General features: G+C 42.7%; 1 protein-coding gene across 3 annotated transcripts in view; it reads left to right on the forward strand.

The window, feature by feature from the left end:
• LOC119224402 (protein unc-13 homolog C) overlaps nucleotides 1–22,717 on the forward strand; it is an 85,416-nt gene that overhangs the window by 50,729 nt on the left and 11,970 nt on the right. For 2 of the 3 annotated variants that reach the window (XM_062561823.1, XM_037481327.2), the window contains exons 17-26: nucleotides 4,034–4,167; nucleotides 6,049–6,134; nucleotides 13,644–13,770; nucleotides 14,823–14,919; nucleotides 15,663–15,806; nucleotides 15,993–16,070; nucleotides 17,425–17,502; nucleotides 18,174–18,200; nucleotides 20,975–21,063; nucleotides 22,119–22,256. In XM_062561823.1, coding sequence (XP_062417807.1) covers nucleotides 4,034–4,167; nucleotides 6,049–6,134; nucleotides 13,644–13,770; nucleotides 14,823–14,919; nucleotides 15,663–15,806; nucleotides 15,993–16,070; nucleotides 17,425–17,502; nucleotides 18,174–18,200; nucleotides 20,975–21,063; nucleotides 22,119–22,256 — 998 coding nt within the window. The remainder of the gene's footprint in view (nucleotides 1–4,033; nucleotides 4,168–6,048; nucleotides 6,135–13,643; nucleotides 13,771–14,822; nucleotides 14,920–15,662; nucleotides 15,807–15,992; nucleotides 16,071–17,424; nucleotides 17,503–18,173; nucleotides 18,201–20,974; nucleotides 21,064–22,118; nucleotides 22,257–22,717) is intronic. The other variant, XM_062561824.1, reaches the window with a different exon arrangement.

Raw genomic sequence — 22,717 nt, forward strand, 5'->3', positions numbered from 1 at the left:
CTTTCGATCATTGTCTCCTCGGCGGCAGAAGGAAAAAAAAGCCATCAACTAGATTCCAGAGCAACTCTTACTGTGACTCTAAATTATTATGTTCACACACATACACACACACACACACTTGGTAGCCTTTGACTCAGCGGATGGAACATATTTCAGACCCTAATTCTCCGGTTGCTAACAATGAGTGAGTGCTGCGACACGAGAGCCGACACGGTGGCCGGGCAAGCATAGAAACATCCAAGCTCCAACAAGGCATCTTGCATAACAAACAACAAAGCTTTCTGCCTCTTCTTAGGCGTGAAATTGATGCGAGGAGAAAAGGACTGTGAGAGTCTGGTTTAACCTTTTTTTTTTTTTTTTTTTTTTTTTAGTCCTGCCAGCAAAAGTATGCTTTTTTAAAAAGCAAGAGGAATGAAGGCAAAAAGATCATGGTAAAAGGGCAACGGGAAAAAGGGCCATATTGCATTTTCGTGGATAGGCAAATGATGCAAAAGCGCCTAGTGGCATGCGCACGCCTCTATGATAAATATATACACGTACATGCACTATTTCCTATGCATTATGCAAATACTAATGCATAAGTAGGCGGATGGATAGAAGCAATCTGGTTTGGAAGAGGTTGGAGATTGGCGTGCGAGAGCAGCGGCCCACTGTGCCCGTTTATAAGACGAGTCCCAGAGGAGCTAGAATACTATTCCGCTTGTTCCTGAGAAGGCAAATCAAAGTGATTTGATTTGTATCTCTGTAATGGGCATTATCACATATTTGCCAACAATACCAAAACGGTTTGATTCGAATTTGTGCCTTTTGAGTTCATTTCTTCCCTCCAATATTTACACATAAAACCTGTTTTCTTTAGGCGTGAGAATGCATTGGCGATAGCTTCTGTTCTTCCCACAGCTCTCGCTCTCAAATCTTCCACCAACATCTTTTAAATCAGAGACTCTGTAATTTGTGTCACACTGTGAGAATTTATGGGGAGCCAGTGATATGGTAATGCTGATTACTACCGCATAGGGGCTGGGAGTGCTAAACAATACACATAAACCACTAGCTACCTTCTGCAGGAGTGAATATGCTGTGAATATTTCTGCAGGTGCCCCCACCACCATTGTGCATTGGAAGTATAGGGAAGCTACGCGTTGATCTGGATACAGTATTCAACCCCCGAGTACAGCTTAGAGTGAAGCCCATGGGTGTGTGTTGTCGACCGTCAAAAGGCGGTAAGCTTCTTAATCACCCTTAACAATGGGCTTGTACCTACTTTAGGTGAATACAGATGAGCTAAGGGAGATGTTTTGGCGGGACGCATGCTGCATCTAATGCAATAGAGATGATCCAACCTTCAGTGTCCTTCATTCATGCATACAGCTTTGATACACCCACAGACTGGTAGACAGACATAGTCAGAGATAGTTGTTTCTATACTTTATATAATGCTTCCTATTCAACAGATATTTGTCTTGTTGTTGTGTCTCGCCCCCCTGATGGCTCAGGTCTCCCAGGTCAGGCCTTCCCCTTTGAAACTCATAAAGTGCTCATATTTAAGCAATAAGGTACAAGAGGCTGTACTTTATTGTCTAATAATGTAACAGTTCGGGGGTGATGTTAGGCCCGACGCACAGTGGAGGCCCGTCAAGTACTGCCTCAAGTACCTTATTGCTTTTTCAATAGCAAAATTATAAATAGTAAGTAAATAGCTGCCATTCAGCACAAAATACCAAACGTTGTGTATCGCATTTCAGTAGTCTAGAGAAAAATAGTCCCTGTACGTGCATGTAAACAGCATTGGGTCCCGCACCATCTCCTTCGATCACATCGCTCATGACGTCCACCTTAATTGTCCGATTGCAAAAGCTCACATTGCCTCAAAACGATCATTTGTGGGATTTCTGCTCTTATTATGGCGATCGCCACCAAGCGAAAGACTGAAATCAACTAGCGGTCGCTCAAAATCGAACCTGTTACTTTAAGTGCGCACTGATATGCAACGCTCGGGGCAATGTGAAGAGCAACTGTACATTATCGCTGAATGATGCACCCCTCCGTGACTCACTCTCAACCAATCAGAACGCTGGATTTGATCTCCCCGTATTATAATCTTTAGTAGTCACTTGTCAACCTTTCAACATTTGGAATTTCATAATCGATGGATCAAACAAGATGCTGTGCTGCTTGTCTTCATTTATGATGGAACTAAGAAATGTTGCCTCTCAGACATTCTATACTGAATATATGCTATATTCATACTGTGGATGATTTACTTTACTCTACGGGGTTTGTGAACTAGAAGGTCAACATGCAAACAGGTCCCAACACAGTCATTGATTCTGCTACATCTACAGCCCCCTGTTGCCACCACATAGAAAACCAGTGCATTCATCATGCCGTGCCGTGTAAGAAACCCGAGTGAATATGCAAATTGGAAATTGAATGAGCCTTTGATCAATATGATGCCTGGTGTGGAGCCTCCGATGGAATGAGGAGTAATCTGTTTTTATGGCCACGGCACATTCGATGACTTAACTGCAGTCTCAAACCCCGGTGATTAAAGTAGTGAACCGTGGGTCGACGTGACCGACTGTCACGGAATCAGCTGTAAGCCTCGTCTGCGTCACTCGTTCCTGTGAGATTATATTCTGGAGCTTTTCCAACTTAAAACTTCCTTCACGAATCACCTCCTACTCAGACCCGAATCAAAATCTCGAGGCACAATTTAATTATTGTAGGAATTGATTAGATTGTACGGATCAATGATGAATTGACCCCCATGTTGCGTTTCCATCTCCCCAGCTCTCACTAAAACATTTTCTCTCGGAAGTCAACAGGCATAAGGCTGTTAAATATTTCAACCTAAATTATGCAATGACCAATTGGAACGTAATTCATTTTTATTTTCAACCGGTAAACATCCAACACAGATTTTGCTTCAAGCTAGAATTACACTGACAAATGAGTGAGCTGCGTCCTCTATACACAGTAGAAGATTCTCAAATGCCTTTTCATGTTGTCATGTCTGTGTATAATACAGAGCTGCCAGAATGGCTGATTGTGTTGCAGTATGTGTGTGTGTTTTTTGTGTGGAACCTGTTCATGGCGGGGCGAATGACCGTGACTGTTAGGTGCTGACCGGAGATCAGTGTGTCGACACTCAGTGTGGGGCTGAGCAGATGGTGGAGTCAGCGAGAGGTTTCATATTTTAACACCTTACAACCCCAGAGATTTCTGCAACGCACTTCCACTCACACGCCCAGCTAAATGAGCACATGACCGAGGCTAATTGCGCTTTATTGCGCCGTAATCCACACGATGGGCCGTGAGTCGGATCCGTTTCCGATTTTGCGGTCAAAGAAAACTGGTATTGTTGTAGCAAAGAGCTCGGTTGATAATCTTCTTTTCCCATCGTGTCCGTGAGCGATCACTATTGGATTCGTTACAGCACGTTGGGTCGAGAGTCGTGTTCCACACAGCGCAGTGACCGCAGCTCTTCTACAATGATGAGGAGTTGGAGGTTCACAGCCTGCAGCTCTCAATCTGCCAGCTCACAATTGTTCTTTTATTTGGAACAGATTACCAGTAATCACATCTTTTTGATACCAGTTTAAAAAAAAAAAAACATCAAACTATGAGTATAACATGTATAATATGATTGATTGATTAATGATTGATGCTGATTTGAGGTCAATGTCTCACTATGAATTTGTTTGTTTTCTTAATTTTTTTAGAGCCTATACACTGAATATCATAATGCTGACATGATCACCCTTACTTGTAAACAAGTTCTATTTGAATAAAAATGCAATGATTTTATCATTTTTATAGTATCAGAAAAAAAACTTAGCAAGACAATATATTGACATGCTATCAAGTACTAATGTGTTAAAGTCTGTTACTAAACCTACATCAACCATCTTTGTTTGGATTTCTCTCTTTGTGATCCAAGGCAACTTGTTATTTTTGCAAAATCCCAGAGTAAAAAATGCTTCACCTTCAAGACGTTGACACTGTGTTTGGGATCTCTCCTTCTCTGTAGAGCCGGAAGCAGGACATTCCCCGAGAGGAACAGGGTCCGTCTATAAAGAACCTGGACTTCTGGCCCAAGCTCATCACTCTCATGGTCTCAGTCATCGATGAGGATCGGACAGCTTACACCCCAGTCATTAACCAGTATGTGCTTCTTTATTGTACCATTAAAGCCTTTTTACCAAGCATGCGGATTCAACACGTCTTCACCGTGTGCTTAGTTGTTGCTCTGTCAGAAGTTAGGCGTTATTATTACGCACGCATTGTTGGACACGACCACCCTAAAAACAGAGAGCCAATCTTTACCGAACAGACATACATGTGGTTGACTGGTAATAAGGTTGAAGAAAGTAAGATAATAAATATATATATATAAATCTTACCTTTTTATATTTTCTTATTTTTTTAATGACATTTTAAAATATGCATTTTATATATATTTTAAAATGTCGTTAAAAAAATTCTGGGTCTTTAATAGGACTCATGTAAATGACATATTTACTTAATTGGTCCTGTTTTTTAAATTCTCTCCCTTATTTTTAAATTTATCCTGGCTACACATCGTATTGATTCATTTGATGGCACTAACCCTTTTTATTGTGACTTGCTGATAGTAGTCGAGACACGAATGAGCGTAGTGTTAAGTATTGATGGATTAAAAAGGGCCCGCAGCTTTTTGCTCAATTAAATATCCCGATGATAGATTTGTGCGATCTGAGGGCTGGTTGTGGTGATGGACTTTTGTGTTTACGTCCTTCTGATGATTTGGTTGTTGATACAATTTGAAAAAAACCCAACAACTACCGGAGCCAAGATGAAATAAGATGAAGGTTTTTTTCCTCTTTTGGTCTCGCTCATACGTATCCTTTCACGCCTTCGCATACCCCTTTTTCCTCTTCTCCTTCCTCTTGCTGATTTACGACGCTTGTTAAGACTGTTGATGCCCTAAGCTCTTTCTCCTACAGTGTCTAATGATAGATTTGAAATATTCATGCCCATTTCCTGCACGTTCCCCTGGTCAACGTCCAGAGTGACAGCTACTCTGTTGGTTTTTCACGATAGGAGTGGACTTGTTGCTCTTAAATGATGGGAGCTTTTTGCCGGAGGGGGAAAAGTGTTCAAATGTTGCTCTCTTGCTGCGTGCTAAGAACATTTACTGGGCATCTTGCTTTTTTGAGTCAATAGACTGATTTACATTATTGGAAACATAAAATTGGATGCTGCAGGTGTTTTTAAAACTGTAAAAGATAAGAAGCTTTAGAGATTAAGTCCATGAATACTCATCATGCGGATTGTAAAAGCACATAAAATCATTCATTGCACCACATCAAAGTAGATTGTAAAGCATCTAGAAGCACGCACGCTGGCAGAGGATTTTGTTCTTTTATTTTTATTGACATGCCTTTCCCACAGTGAACCGCAGAGTCGCATGAAAAACCAAAGAAAATCAGTTTGAGAGAAAGATTCTCCAAATTATAGAAATATAAGAGGGGGCAGTTGTTGTTGGGATCCTTGTCTTTTTTTGTTCTTTGCCACCGGAGGCACAAATTTTCCTTCTCGTCTCAGCGTTTGTTCCTTTGCTCCAAAAGGAAAGTCAGCGTGTGTTTGTAAGCGTACGGCCACACTCGGGCGTTGTTTTTTTTTATTACTGGGCAAATTATGACTGTTTCAAAGGAAATTAGCAGGCAAATACGTTTTGTTGTCCGATTGGCAAAACATTTCCAAATAAATGGACTTTTCTCAGAACTGGGCCCCCCTCTTCTCTATTAACAACTGTCCAAAGATGCAGCTTATTAAACCATTGACACCTCGGAGCTTTGACTGAAAAATCTATAAGCCTTCAAAACAGCAGATTAGTCTCTCATCAAAATGCAACCCAGGATCATTAGATCAAGAGATACACCTACCATGTGTCCTAGCTCATCTGTTTTTTTAGAGATTCAGGCCGGGCAGAGACACGAGGCCACCCGGTCGAGCGCCGTACGGAAATGAGTCTGATGTGGAATCCGTTTTCAATTCCGTCAGGTTTCCACAGGAGTTGAACGCAGGCAGGATCAGCGCCGAGATCATGTGGAGCCTCTTTGCCCTGGATATGAAGTATGCCATGGAAGGTGAGTCATGCCGCTGATCACACAATTATCTCCCGCTCCGGGGGCATGCTCGTGTGTGCAAGGGAGTGAATGAGGTCTGGAAACAACGGGTATGAATGGATCGTGTGTGGGTTTAGAGTAACAGGTTACACTTGATTGTGAAACAATGTGCAAACATCCAGAGTAGTCACTACCGAATGAGATGCTACTTGCTTGCTATTTCCTAATTAGGAGTTAATTCTAATGTTCCCTCTTCCTTTCTGTGTAACAAGTCGGGGGGGAATGAGTGTTAATTGTTTTTGCGCTGTACCTCGTTGGATCTGATTGCTGCTTATTGGCTGGTGTCAAGGTGTTGTTTATCAGCTGGGTCCCACTGCATTGATCATTATAGAGAACCTGAACTTTTAATCAAGATAAACAATCGATTAGTGATGTGATCAAAAACAAAAGAGATACTGAGGGTTAGTGTGTTGGTGTGCTACTGTCTGTTTGTGTGTGTGTGTGTGTGTGTGTGTGTTCCTGTACTATGGACTGTGTGTTCAGATCTTCCTCCAAGGCAACATAAAAAGGACAAACTACAGAGTTTACTTTTGAATTATTAAAGGAACAATTTAAGACTACCATGATATAGTTTTGGTATTGCTTTCATTAAAACATGAATGTTGAAGTCATTATATTACATTGTACCTGGAAACATTGTACAGAAGAAGAATTGTTCATGGTAAAAAGTTAAATTTGCACCGTGGGAAGCAAGTGATTTAAAATCTGTAACCCAGCGTGATCCAAAATCATCACTTTCTTTCTATTCCGGTAATTAATCAAGCGTGTATAGCCATCATCACTGTTCATGATTTTCATAGTAAATGTATTTACCATTTTGGATTCATCTCATCTTTAATAGTTTGGTATTTTGTCAACATACGTTTTTATTTTCCAAAGATAGCAGAGACTCACAGTGATAAAGCAATAAATGTCAGATCTTCTCTGCTAGCAAGCTGATGGATGTGGATTGTGGGTTTTGCCTTCCATTCCCGACCTGCTCTATTTCAAACTCAGCTTGAGCTTTATTACCGAAAAATCATGCAATATGACATTCTTAAGTAGCACACGGCATGCTGTCTTCCAAAGTCCTCTCGCATTTGTGCTCGATTCAAACCATTTTCAGAATTCGTCTGAAGAGAATTTATTTTTCGTAATGTGTAGGGCACACTACATTTGACCTGGGCCGAGAACATTACCATTCCCAGCAACATTTAGGAAATGTTTTGCGCCTCCTATGAGAGAGATGTGTTGCTCCTATAAGCTTCGGCCCCACTTTGATATTTATGTTGATGCGGGTGTTTTTTCATACAAATCTTGCCTGAATCCAAGTTGAACACCGAGAACCACCTGGGTGTTGAACTATAAATCGATGAGACCAGGGTATTTGCAACTTTAATGATGACAGATGGGGTAGGATAAGTTTTGGATCTGATTGAGGTCAAGGATCGAAAATACCTCTGAGATGGTGTGTGAGAGAAAGGCAGCGATGCACCAAAAGAGCTTATTGGTGATTTATCCTCATCTACACAGCACATACCTGCGGCTTTCTAAGTACTAAGCCATCTTGGGTTGCTATGGTAACCAGGTGCCGCTGCAATCTGCAGTGGCTTGATATACCCACACAAAAGGCTCAAATCGATTCTACACATGCAATATGATTTTAAATTTGAGGTTGTTAGAAATACGAACTATTTTAGAATAGCTACATAATGTGTAGACTATATGCATCTTAAAGAGCTTTTGCATCAGCTTTTTTTATTTAAAGATACAACATCATCATCTGTTTCTGTGGTGAGTTTTGGATAATTGGAGCAAAGATTTGAAACCACTGATCCTAACAGCCATCAAGACTAGCAGTATATACTGTATATCCTCTATATTTCATTAGTGGACATATTAAAGTTGCCCTGACTTCTGTGGCTTTTTGTTACAATGGATCTCATCTCTTTCCTTGTGAATACAACCTATCCATCAACCTTGTTTTATCATATGGCAATGCAACAATCTGAAACTATGTCCCTTTACTGGAAGGGTAGTGAGCTCTCCAAGTTTTGGGTTGTAGCAGAACATATCCGACTGGCCTCCTGTAATAAGTGTAGAGGATTTGATCCGATTCATGATTAATAAATAGTTGCTTCCTAAGTGGTTGTAACAAACGAAGGCAGAGCGAGCACACGTGTGAGTCCTGTGCACCGGTTACACAACCCACGGCCACGCATGATTCTCAGTCCATTTGAGAGGGACTCCGTTGTAACACACCGACTGGCTAATGGCTGCCGCTCTGCACTGAACTCACAGACTATTTATCTCTGGCGTCGCCCCCTCTATGTGTCCTTCCCTGGGTAAACACCCAAAGCTCTGTAAGTCCACTGAAAAGTGAACACTGGATTTTAACAAACCTCTGCTGAACAGCCCATTTTCATGATTTTGTCGTATTTATACTTTCACGACGGATAATATACACAGTTTAGTAGATCAATAAAGAGATAGAGATTGACACACAAACAATTGTGTCTGTCTGTATGTATGTGTGCATGTCTGAGTCAGGGCAGCTGGACATGTGACCACCATAGGGTGTTACTGACTGCTGTCACAGCAGGTTTGGGTGTGTGTGTCTGTACGTGTGTGTGTGTGTGTTTTCCTGAGGGTGTCCGTGTTACCAAAAGGAGAAAAAAAAATCGTGGATGCACTAAGTCTCCTAGACCCTCATTCTCTCTCCTTGAGTCCCAAATCATCTTCCCTTGCAGTGCCTCCTATTGCATCATCTTGTCACTACATCACTAACCGCCCTGAGCGACACATGCCAGAGGGGGGGGACACGACTGTCATGTTCTTCAAAGGAGCACTTTGTATGAATTATTGCTCATTTCTTGTTGGTCCTACTCGCTGGTGGAGTCCCAGGTTTATTTTGGTGGCGAGAGGTTAATAGTTAAAGGGAGAGTTTGACAGCTCACAAACCGCACAGCGGTGTAGTGTTTTACTCAAAGGGTGATGAAAAACGAAAAGGGATGTCGCTCGTGGCGAATTTACAAAAAGATTCTATGTAATATCATAAATATGTAAGTTATATAGTCTGGGTTGCAGAATACAATGATATAGATGAATACAATGTATGCAAATCGTATCCAAATTAAGTCTCTCTGAGTTTTAACGGAAAAGTAGATCATTCTTTAAATGATCTGGATCCAAGTGTGTCTGTGTTAAAGCTGTAGAGGCAAAAGATGTAGCCACGAAAATAGAAAATCATCTGTTATTCTAGACAAGATTTATTTACAATGGCTCACTGCTTTCAACACGGAGCAGTCCCGAAACAATTATTCGGTTGCACATTCATAAATATAAATTGTCTGTGGAAAAGCAGCAGTTGTTTGCTTAGGTCATCTTTGACATCATCAAGGAAGGCACATAGAAGTAACTGGCGAGGCAGCTGACACAGACCACCTAAAGGAGGCGGGGCCAAACGCTCTGCTTTGTTGGTCCGTGTTTCTCTGCTGTGTGCCTGTGTTCGGTTGGACGCGTAAGTAAGAACGAATGAATGGATGTGACAAAGTCTTTATATGTGTGTGTGTGTGTGTGTGTGTGTGTGTGTGTGCGCACGCGTACGCACTACTCCATGTGCATTACTTAATAAAATCTCTGATGCATCGTCTGCTTCCTGCTCGGAGGCCTTTGGTGCCAGAGCTGGTGCACAAGTGGATACCGCTAATTTTAGCATCTCTCTGTGAATCTCTGACTGCATGAGAGGGTGCGAGAAAGAGACACATTGCAAGAGGTAGTAGGGAAGACAAAAAAGAGAGAGGATAAAATAGGAAACGGAGAAAAAGGAGGGTGGGAGAGAGTGAATGAACAGGGCTGCAGCTGAAATCAATCACCACCTACACGAGAAGCACCCAAAGGGGTTCTCTACTGAAGCCCCGAGATGCAAGGAGATAGGGAGTTTTTATTTGTTCTGAAATGTTAGCAAAAATCCTACATCCAACATCACGCATTAGAAATGCAGTTTACAGTTTACTGCAGATCGTACTTGCGGGAGTTACTGGGACAGAGGAGAGATTATCACAGTTATACTTAATATAACGTAGAACAAGTCATAATACCTCTAGACTTCTGTAAAGAAATTCGACAGTACGTAATGCACATCCACTGTATAGTGGTTTGATGACTGTGGTCCCTGGAGCAAGTCATTAAAGACCCGATGCTCCAGCAGCCCATTTACTCATCTTCAGCCTGTTGGAACAGCTTTACTCAGAACATTTTAATCAAATTGCCTTTGCAAGGGTAGTTTTTTTTGTTGTTTTCCTACAGAAAAAAGTATTCACGTAGTCTACAACTATTTCTAATTCATCTTTCCAGCATTGCGTAACACTGCACATTCTATTTCGATTTTGTCTTTTTGTTTTGAATACGTCCAAAATATCACACTCTGCTGTGGACTTTTGTAATAAAACATAATAACTGCAGTCGTGACTCATCCGACTGAAATGAACTTATTAAGTCATACGCTCTAAAGTATTACATGATTGAGTCACATCAACAGGAGTTAGTGTCTCCGTGGGTTCTGGTGTTGCAGCAGAGCTGTGTCTGTCCGCCCCTGTGATGCATCTTAGACGGTCCATTGACAGAACTGGGTCAGAAATGAAGATGAAGGAATTATGTCAAAGGGAGATCCACACTGGCCTCGGCTGCCACTGGTCCTCCGGCCTTTAGTCTTAAATGATCCTGTCCAAACACATGCACCTATAGATGATCACTGAATAGTCATTTGAGTATGAAAATGGTGTGGAGATCCTCTGCAGTTCATCATAATATGCTCGACTTTTTAAATCAATGAGGCGGAGAGTGGTTGAGTCCCCTCTGAGTTTGTCCGTCCCTGTGGGCCGACTCAGACGAGATGACATCCTCACAAGGGACCTTGAGCCTACTCCTCCCTCAGGACCGCCCACACTGTTTACCACCAGCTGGGCACAAAGGCACACACACACACACACACACGCATCCTGTATGCATGTACAGATGTGCTTCATGCATAATATGATCGGATGAGCAGCATCTGATTGCAATGCTACATAATGAATGCTAAAAACCAATAGGAGCGAATCGAAGCACACTTGAGGCTTTAGTTTGTATACGTCTGTGTGCTTGTATTAGCAAAAGCGCAGGTTTAATAATAAATCTTCACATTATCTCTTAATTAGCTGTAATGAGAACAATGGCCCTTAATGCAAACAAATGTTATCACTCAATGATGGCTAGACTATTTTTGTGGAAGAGGTAAAGTGGTAAGGTGCAAATGTATGGCGCTACAAGCCATCGCATGATTACATATACAGAAAACAACCATTTTAATGCCTTTCCTTTGTGCAATTACAGTAAAAATGCTGCTATATCACATCATAAAGTTATTGGCAATTAAATAAGGGATCATGAGGTTATTACTGCTTCATTGCTGATCGCAATGATTTTTTTTTATTTTGGATGTCTCAATGCAACACCCCGCGGAGGCTGGATTTATATGAATAGCATGAATAAATATGAATCCATCTTTAGACAAGGAAAAATAACACCTTTTGGAAGAACTTTTGAAAAACACATCTCAATAAGAGATCAGATGAAGTCAGGGAAGCCTAATTTCCGTCAGATTATCTCCCCTATTCAAACAATCACATTGAAAAATAATAAGATATATATATATATATATATATATATATATATATATATAAAATAATGAAGCTTTGAATAATATTGTTTTAAGAGTATCATATTATCTTTTGTGGTCCTGTGTAAAATTCCCACATGAAACCAAAGCATAAAACTTGCAGATCTTTACTTTTGGGATGTTAATGACGTCCCAAAGATTTACATTTCTGCTTAGTATGATCTTCTGCTTAAACCATGTTCACAACAATAGGTCATTGTTACTGTAACATACACATGGAGAACAATGAGACGGCGCCAGCTACTTTCACGCTGTTTTTACTTTTGTTGCAGTAAAGGAATCTCCCTCCTTATGTTGTACGTTTTATTACACTTATCTGTTGACAATGCCATAAAACCTTAGCTGACCTTCACTCTACCGTCTCCCCACTGACCTTCAACCGCTTGGAAAGAAAGTGCGGACAAACTGTGATTGTGTCCACCCTGTGTGTGTGCAAGCCGCCTTGCAGCGCCAGCTCAGATGTCACAGCCAGAGTTGATGGCTCAGCTCAGGAATTGCACAAGCGCTGCGGCATTAACACCTGCAGACCGTCTGAAACAGTCTCGACTCAATATTCACAGTGTTTAAGCCACCTGCGCCTCCAGTGACACAGACTGACCAGGTGAATCCGGGTGAAGCCTTGAATCCCTCGGGCAATTTCAGCCATCAGAACCAACTCGGCGGTGAAGGTTACGGTTTTGATGAAAGAAGTGATCTTCGACATTTCCACGTGTGACTCTGAGGTGCTGATATAATTGGGGCTTTTTATATCAGCCAGTGGCAGGATGTTGCAAAACGTTAGACAGTCCCCTGTGTGGCTCCTGGGATTTTTAGAACATAATTGGACGTTAAAATCCACATGGGACATGTAGTGGCTACGCGGATTAAATAACTTTAATAGCAATGCTGCTCAACATCATGGGATATTTAAATATGTTAGTCTGTGCTGTGTTATTGATGCATTTTTATAAGATTGCTTAACCGTAGTGTAATTTTCAGTCATTACTGGTTTTGACACTCCGTATGTGTAATTCCTACAATGCGCCTTTCCTGATACATTGTAACAAATTGTCTTCCACAAGTTCTACCAAAGAAATACTGAAGTTAGACCAAAAAATACATGTGTGTGTGTGTGAGCAGACACATTCACACAAATACATGTGAAAACCTTCCATGTTATTGTACTACATTCCTTTGTAAAGCACCATCTTACCTTGCAGTTTTGAAACTTGAGTGGAGTATTTCAAATGTTATCCATCCCAGGAGTGAAATATTGCATTGTGCATTCGAATTATTTACCAACAGGTATGTATATAATTACATGTACATAAATATTTTCTTCCAAGCTTAGCAGGGAGTGCAGGCTGGTAAGCTATGCACTATTCGCAAAGGTTCTTATCAGGCTTAAGACTGAACAGCCAGGTTGCAATGCGTGGATTTATAGTCTTTGATGTGGAAATGTATGAATCTTGTTTCTCAGCACAGCTGGGATCATATGGAAATGTTTAATTGTTCAGAAATGTCTACTGTGAGATGTATTAAATGACTCGCCGACATTGTCTGCAAATCAATGCCGATCCATTTTAGCTTTAGTTGTTCTGGACTCATACATCGCTTTCTTTCCTTTTGGTTGCAAACTCTTTTTTAATTCATAACTGAGGTGATGTTTTCCTGTTAACCCTATTTATTATGCTTTATCATCAATCCACAGCATGAGACTGTGTCTAAGAATCACGACTTCAGTTGACTTAATATGCTAATCTATGCCTCTCATGTTTTAATCAAAATTACAGAGCACGACAAGCACCGCCTATGCAAAAGTACTGAATACATGAATCTTCACTTCAAAGTCAAATGGTTCCATAATGAGTATGTTCGTGACCTGCCGGCCTTCAAGAATGTTCCGCCTGAGTATTCTCTGTAAGTATCCTCTCTTTTCACCCACGTGCAGTGGGCTAGATCGCCCAAAAAACCAAACCGATTCATGGCGGGTGGGGGGAGCTTTTGCAGCAACGACTCAAAAAGGAGAAGTGGAGTGAAACCCATCCGGAGCACAACTAAAAAAAAAACACACTCTTTTTTCGCAGAGAGGAGAAACCCTTGTTCAGATGAGTGACAAATGTGTTGGTCTTATCTCTTCAACGTGACATTTAAGCTCCGGGGAATTGGCAAACTGCCAAGTGGACCAGCGATTCGGCCCTGAATATTTGAAATGGTCATCTCCGTGCTCTGTGCTCGCAGTTTTAATGCTTTCAGGCAAGATGTTAAAACACGTTGATCACAACCTACTTAGTATAAGCAGAGAAAGTGTATTACCGACCTACTCATGTGCAAGGGGTGGATTCAATGTAAAAATGTGGAATGTTCCCCCCCCCTCCTCCCTCCTCTCGAGTCACTCAAACACTATATCTTGCAGGCTTGATTCTTCCAGAGGTATATGCATCACTCACCCCACACACACACACAGTCTGTCTCTTCTCTTATTCTGTCACCACACCGAATCTGTGTATTGTCTGTCCCTCCTGTAGCAGATGCCCTTTGCCAAAGTTCAAAGCAGTTTTGTGCGGCATCTCCGTTGCTTTGGGGAGAAGCTCAGGCCACATGTAACACGACGGAATGGCAAATTGAAAGCGACAGAACAGCATTATTACTCCACTTTGAAATGTACTTCCCCCATGGCCTGACCTCAGCTGTCCTTTGTCTGAGCCTCGCAGTCTAATCCGTCCACAAGCTGAAACCTGAGATCAATGCCTAGATGGATTTCAGCCTCGGCTAGAACCACGCTAAAATCTGCTTAAACACAGGGGTTCTCCTCTATTTCATTAAATAACTCGGGAGCCTTTCAAATGTTCTCATATACTAAAACCCTGACTCTTCAGGTCCTCCGGAAAGCAGAGAGGGGCCAAATATTTAAACAAAAGACCTGCACACTATGATTTGATTGTTCAATTAAGGAAGATTTTCTTTTCTAGGTGGTTCGAGCCATTTGTAATTCAGTGGCTTGATGAGAACGAAGACGTTGCCATGGATTTCCTCAATGGAGCACTGGAAAGGGACAAGAAAGATGGAGTGAGTATAGCCTTGAATTATATCTTAATATTTATTCATATATTTTCAGTTAACCAACCAGACTACTTAAGACTTTTACTTATTCAGAAGTAGAGAACTTAGACTGAATTCACCTTTTCGTGGGTGTATGGGATAAAAGAAGGTTTTCAGTAAAAAAAAAAAAAAAAGCACTTCTCCCCCAGGAGTATGATTTGTTATAACAACATGAGGCACAACAGGATTGTTAGGCCAAAATGTGGCCAATTTCCACAAAACGTTTGGCACAGACATCATTACAATATATCGGTGCATCTTCTAGCTTATCAAATAAAAACATTGCACAGCATCGTATGTTCATGATGATCTTGATTTGTCCTACCTAAAGTCCTAACTAAAACCATTATTCATCTTTACTTTAACACATGGTATTAAACGTCACTCTCAGTCACGAATTGATGCAGGAATTTCAACGTGTTCAAAGAAATGACGGCACAGCGAGTTCAAGTGTTAGACGTTTACAGCGCACCGTCGCTGCTACTGAGGATTCACACGTTCTACTTGGTAATATATAAGTAATTGGCAGTACGTGGTTCGTATTGCTTTGTGAGTGATGCCATTAGTAAGTAATTGGTAAGTTAGTCTACGTTCTCTTTACTGAGAATAATAACGTCTCACAAATTCTGAGGTGCTTTCTGGGCTTCACTCCTGAGATCCGACACCTTTTCTCTTTCTCTCTTTTCCTTCTCATGTCACCGTCTCTCCAGTTCCAGCAGACCTCAGAGCACGCCCTCTTCTCGTGCTCGGTGGTGGATGTGTTCACTCAACTAAACCAGAGTTTTGAGATCATCAAGAAGCTGGAGTGCCCAAATCCACAAGCTCTGGCTCACTTCATGTGCCGCTTCGCAAAGGTTAGGCTCTTTGGAGAGTAAAAACTCCTGCTAAGAGTTTGGTATCCAGTTAAAGAGAGATTGTGGTTTATTTACTCTTGTTTAATAATACTAGGTGTTATTAGGCTGTGACTGCTTACATTTATTTTTAATGAGTTGCGGAAATTAAATAATACATCAGCAAACAAACTCTTTCCATCCCTGCAGACTATCAACAAAGTTCTTCTGCAGTATGCTGTGATCATTTCCAAGGACTTTCCTTTGTATTTGAGTAAGGAGAACGTGGTAAGTGCCCACTCTAAGTATGCTGGTGCAAATAGTTTTTTGTTCTGGGCTGAAATGCAAACATGGTTCGTCATAATAATGATGATGACGGACTAGAACAGTGGTGTGTGGGGGTTAAATTTCAGTTAGCATCCCGAGCAAATCTGAAAAACAACATTCGGATTTGAATTATTCATCTCAAGTCAGCGTCATATTCAGGATTTTCGGTCCGTTGTTTCGTGCGAACGATGAAGCGCACAGCTCCATTGCTTCATTATCCTGGGTGGACTTTGAGGGTGAAGTGAGAGGTAGCAAACAGGAGGCTAGCGGAGGAGGCAGCTGCTACTTTGCAAGCTCATTACAATTGTTCCAGAGAAAGCATTAAAACCGCCCTCCCCGGGACAGCTCTGAACGGACAGAATGGAAAGAAGGAAATAAGAGGCAGATCAAATCAAATCTGAGCTTTCATTTGCTGTCACACCTACATTAAAGGGGTGCAGTTATTGCATTAGTTTAGTTGAGCATCTGGAGCAATGCTTTCTGGTGTTTTTTTTTGTTGTTTTTTTTCGACAGCTACCGCAAAGACCAAAGGTTTGCTCTGGTTCGAGTTTGGTATTTTTAAAAGCCTCAAGTATTTCAGAGATTTACATTAAATAGCAGAAATCTGGCATTGCGGGTGAGGCAGAGTCGACCCTGGACAGTAACAGAACCCCCCAGGCCCCAGCCAGCCAGCTGGCTCAAATCTACAATGCCCATCCTCTCTCGAGCTACAAACATGTACGCGAGAGATCTCATTTGCATATCTAAATTGTAAACATCTTATCATTCCCGTACAAATATGTTGAAGGAATTTATAGGAGTACAAGCCGCTTTGTGCCTCCACAGAGACTCTATTGGCCTCTTTGTGGTTTGAAATACACCAATATTGTCCTATGGGGCACCGGCTAATCATTTTAGTGGGTGTGGTATGTTTGTCATTGTTTTTTTTGGGGGGGGGGGGACATAATGCACTGAAAGCCCTGAAGAATTCCTCGCATTCTCCATGAAAGGCGACGTGATTAATGTCTGTCATCTGTTAAACTTGTTGTGCAGCTGAGAATCGATGATGCTTGACACAGCGCAGACGTTGCCCTCCCCGTTTGGTTATGTAACGCGTTCCCCTGCTGACTGTCATGCTGACACCTACCATCTTTTTAAAGAGGAAGTGTCAGAAAATCATGACCATTGTAACTTGTCGTACAATGTGTTGCAATTACATGGGTCTGCGTACAATGTCAATAGCATTCCGGAAATTCGCCGTCTTCTGTAGAATGTCAACACAGTTATTTTGTACTGATGTACAGTAATGTAAATGCAAAACAATCTATTTTCGCAGCCCTGCATCATCCTCAACAACATTCAGCAGCTCCGTGTCCAACTGGAGAAGATGTTTGAGTCCATGGGTGGCAAACAGGTCTGTGGCTACTGAAGTGTATCCGTCTGCTGTGTCCGTGTCACGTTTTGAGCCAATTCACTTTCAATTTAAAAAAAAAAACTGTTTTTTTTGTTGTTGTAATATATGAATTATTACAATGCAGTTATGCAAATGGATGCATTCTTCCACTGAAAGGTCAGACTGCAAGGTTATAGCTGAAGGGCAGTGTCCCCAGGGCTTCAAAGGATTGTGTGTCTTTCAGCAGCGTTGATGCCGGTCTTAAACCTCCACCCTCGGATCAGCTCTTTGTGCCGGGTAACACACGCTGTGCCATCAGGCACACATGACTGTTTCACGTGACGTTCATACGAAGCGAAAGTGAATTGACCCTAACAGTGATGCGCTGTGACCCTTCCCTCCGTTCTGCGATTATCAATTTAATAGAACAATCTGTTTGCTAAAGTGACCTTTTTTGACTTCTAGCTCAGGTAAAGTTCTGCATTACCTTCCTCTGTACCTGGTCCCTATGTCCCTTCCACTGGCTCCCCTCGTGTTGTCTTACCTGAGAAGCAGAAGCCGTCTAACCTACGAGCATGTTTCTCTTCTCCAGTATCTAACGCCTGTCTTGCCTTGCGTTTTGTCTCCCGTCGTTGTGTCTTCTCCCCCCCCCCCCTCTTGTTTCCTTTTGTGCTCTCTCTCTCTGTCTCCAGGAGGAGGGGGTTGTGTCCTTCTGTAAGGTGTGTGCAATAGGACCCGTCAACACCCCCTTTCCGCCATTTTACCGAACGATAGCAAAAAAGCACGCCCCCCCCCCCCCCCCTCCCCCCTCCCCCCTCCCACCTGTTCCTCCCCCCGCCACCCGTCACACGCTTCTCACCCCCACTCCCCTAAACCCCTTCCAGCGGCATGTGCCACAGAGCATATGGAATCTGAATTACCCATTATCCCTCTGGACAGGCAGCTCAAGCCCACCATCCCCAGTACACTGGGGATGGTGGGTCAACCTAACCGATCCACATCTTTATTTTTAGCTTCCCCCCCCCTCCCCATCTGGCACTTCTTTAGCCATAGATAATTTGGAATTGCTGTATTTATTTTAGTCTGTTGTTCCTCTTTTTTTCTTCTATTTCTGGTGCCAGCGGGGGAGTCAGAGGCTCACCCAGTTGCTGGGTGTGGTTTCGGTCGTCTCTTTGCTCCATTCCCCAGGCTGCAGACACAAAATGTTTCTGACAGGATTTTGCAGCAGAGTTTAACGAGCTTCTCAAACCATTTTCTCAAGCGCGGCCCTCAGCTGATGTGCTGCTGACGGCTCACCGTTAACAGTTCCAAGCCTCTCTTGGTGGACCATTATTGTCTGAAGGATAAGGACAACAGAAGTCTTCAACTCCCTTTATCATCATCCCTAAATCATCATCAATTCAGTGTGTCTTTAAGAACATATTAAGTCATTTCTCTTGAATACTAATAATGCAGCTTAGGTGTATTTCAGTTAGTTTCCTCTCTAAATTATAGCCTATTTATTACAGAATAGTTTCCTATCAGCAATTAACTCCAAAAGAGCAAATGTAATTACCAAGAACTGTTATCATAGCATTGCCAATAACAGAGATTAGCAATAATCTCTCACATTGCCCACGTTCACAGAATTAACGTGGACTGATCTCCCTAGATTTATATCAGGCTTTATTTTGGATTTCGGGATGTTTGCTCATATGTTTTTCTCACTTTAGAGATGGCAGTTACGTATTTTTTGGCACTGTTCAGTAGAAAGTATATATCCCAAAGGCCCTCCTGCCGGAGAGTAGATATTGTCTTGTTAAAACAGGCAAAGGGAAGCGAAGCTGGGCCTCTGCTGATAGGCTGTCAGCCAGGAGAGAGTCTGTGCACTAGGGGGGGGGGGGGGGGGGGTCCAGTGCAAGTAGCTACCGCGAGTGAGCCAGGTGTTCCATACGCTTCCTTCACATTAACTTAAATCACCAGCATTGAAAATATAGGTAATCCCTAATTGCAATACAAGCATTTGAATGTTTTGTTGCGTTGTTGGTCCACATGTAAATGGACAAGTAAAACCAATTTCCTTCTGATCTATTCTGCTATTATATATGCATTAATAGAAGTATCAATATATTCTCAATATTATATCCCATTTCAAGATAATCCAAGATCTTCATTAACCTGACATTATACTACAACCTGCCTCACTCAGTTACAGTGGCTTTGAATGGAGACCTTTCATCCAGCATGCCAAGAAGAACTGATAAAAGACCATGGCCTATAGTTTTGCTATCACTTGAAATGATGTAATCTGTTACTCAAAGAATAAAATAAATCAATCAATTTCCTTCCTGCTCGGGAAGATCTTGAATGCTGCGATGATTGCAATTAAGGGGACAGCCGTTCGAACGCAAACTAATATAAATATATCGCTTGTGTTCCGCACATAGAGGCATGTCTTCATGATAACAATGTCTATTGAACGTTTAGCTTGCACATCTGCTTCCCAGCTCAGCCGTTCGCCATTAAAATGTGCGAGTTGAGCGGCTTCATGGCTGAGCTTACCGTTTTCCCAATCGGACGATGTGTCATGCATGCGGCGCGGTGCCTGGCCTGACACACGCATCTCAGGCACTGAGCCTCTGCGACGTGTGCCCTCCACCCCCCCATCCAACAAAATCAATGTTTGGACATAAATACTGACACGAATTGTGATACAGATGCACTCATACGTGCAGTTGCTTACTCACACAAAGCACGCACAAACCTACGATATACACCCCCGGAAATTTGCCCGTGAATAATTTGTGGCCTAAAACCACAGAGAACACAAACATCTGCACATCATGCATCACGTGCACTTGCATAAAGATGGCGTTGCAGAAACCCCAAAACGTGCCATGCATTGGCATGTACTGTACATGATGTAAAATCTATTTTGTAAATGTGTTTGTTTGAGCTGATACACGGAAGACTCTTCCTTGCACGTTCATGTTGGATTATGATTACAAAGTAAAGCTTCAGCTACTAATCCAGTTACACCAACATCTCCTCAACCACGAACAAACTACTGAAAATTTGAACGGCTCAAATGATAAAGTCAAACAAACACATGCAAAATCAATTTCCTTTCTGATGAAAACAGTGAGGAAATGTACAAACCACAGTGAGATATTACAATGTCTACAGTAAACTCTGTACTGTAACTTGTGTAGTGGTGCACACAAACATTTCCTTTTGAGAGACTGCCTGCTGTGTTGCCGTGTGTCATGACTCTCCAGGCAGTCGTCATCGCAGCGCTCGTAGGTGAGCCGTCCGTTTGTATTTACGACGCGGCTCGGCACAGATGGCAGGCAAAATGTGTGGGAGGCCACCGGCGAGGCAGGTTACCTCTCCAGTGTCCCGCTGCCATTCAACACCCACACCCGGAGTGGAGGCAGAGATCCGCAGCTCTAGTCAGTGTGGGCTAACGTATGCAGCGTGACAACATACTAACTGTCCATTTCCCCCCCCGCAGCTGGATGCAGAGGCCAGCGATCTTCTTAAGGAGCTGCAGAATAAACTCAACACAGTGCTGGATGAGCTCAGCGCAGTGTTTGGCTCCAGGTGAGCATTAGCGTGACTCAAAGTGTGTGTGATGGGGATCATTTTCATTAAGGGTAATTCCTTCAGGAATTTGCACTGACTGCTTAGTTTCCTAGTTAAGATGTAAATTGACTTGAAGTCTTGCTGCTGCACCACGCGCTTATGTCGAGTTCACATATAGACTGTCTTCTGATCACACCCCCCCAAATGACCTGAACCCGCAGGGACCGACTTCCCCATGTAAATGGTGAGTGGGAGAAGCTGCAAGGGCTTGCAATTAAATAACTTAAGAAAAAAGAGGACAGCACTGTGTGGCGTCTTATCACAATACCACGAGGACGCCAAGACATGTAATGTGTGCAATTGTAAAGGATTTATTTTATATTTATACTCTATGACCTCACGAGCCCATTTACTTGTTTTTTGTCCAAACGGCAAAATCCAATGAAGTGGTTGGAGAATGCACCGTGTTTTTCTGTCTCTAAGCTTCCCTGGTAGTGGTAACCTGTGTGTTTGCCCTCGCGACGCTGCGAGTCGAGTCAAACAGAAAGGAAGGCGGCTGAGAGGAACTCTGCTTGAAGGGATCAAAACGTCTGCAAGAGAGCGTAACAACAACAACTCTAGTTCATGTTGCAGATGTAACCCCCGCCAGGTTTCCTTTTAAGCATCATTGGCTGTTTGTCCCCGAAAGCCTCCCTAACAGATTCACATATTCAGCAGACTAGATATCTGGAATGAGTTTGCGATACACTGTGGGGGGGGGGGGGGGGGGGGCAGCATCTCGCGCTCGGGTCTTTGAAAGCGGATTTGCCTCAAGATCTCAGCCCGTTTGTCCAGGAGCTCCAACAACATTTGGAGAGCAGAACATGAGGACCGGGGTGGTGTAACGTGAACACACAGCGGATTGATAAGCACTTCATCCTGATGATGGCACCCCTGCTCCAAACCCTTTTCCAGCGTTCCAGTGTGGAGCAGCAGCGGGAGCCGGGCAAAGCGCCTCCTTAACGGCTGCCGTGTGAAATGTGAACACGGTAGAAAAGGATTTCGAAGAGATTCTGTTGTTTTCTGTCACACAGTTTCAAAGGCGTGATCGAGGATTGTGTGAAGCAGATGAACCAGGAGCTGGTTCAGATGAAAGGTACGGCCAAAGGGAGCAACGCTGCCATGGACGCAGAGACGGTCCTTCGGCCTCTCATGGACCTCCTGGATAAAAAGTCAGTATTCACTGGGTGAAAGGTCTGAGTTTAACCTCTTAACGGTACTTTGGTCTTCACCAAGTTCTCCTTTGCAAACCAATCACACTCACTGCTTTTGTGTGCTAATATTGATTCAGTTTTCACCACATATGTTTAAAAAAAAGAAAAAGAAAAAAGAAAGTCCCAGCTCCTTATCTCACACGGCAGCTGGAGTATCGGGATGCTGTGAGATGACGCCAGGGTCACAAATCACAAGAATGTCAGACTTCCATCGATGCGTTCATGTCCAGCACGGAGAGACACATCTGCATGCCAGGAGGAGTTAGACAGGGCCTCATATAGTGGTTAGAACAGGTGCTATCGATGTTCTCGGTTCAATCAGAGCCGAGCGGTATTTATGCACAGAGAGAGTAGCCGTGAACGGCACTGAAGGCCTTTCCTGACGGGAAAATGTTTTGCTCTGCCACCGACCGAAAGTG

Source organism: Pungitius pungitius, chromosome 4, assembly GCF_949316345.1.
Source record: "Pungitius pungitius chromosome 4, fPunPun2.1, whole genome shotgun sequence".
In the NCBI taxonomy this organism is placed as follows: domain Eukaryota; kingdom Metazoa; phylum Chordata; class Actinopteri; order Perciformes; family Gasterosteidae; genus Pungitius; species Pungitius pungitius.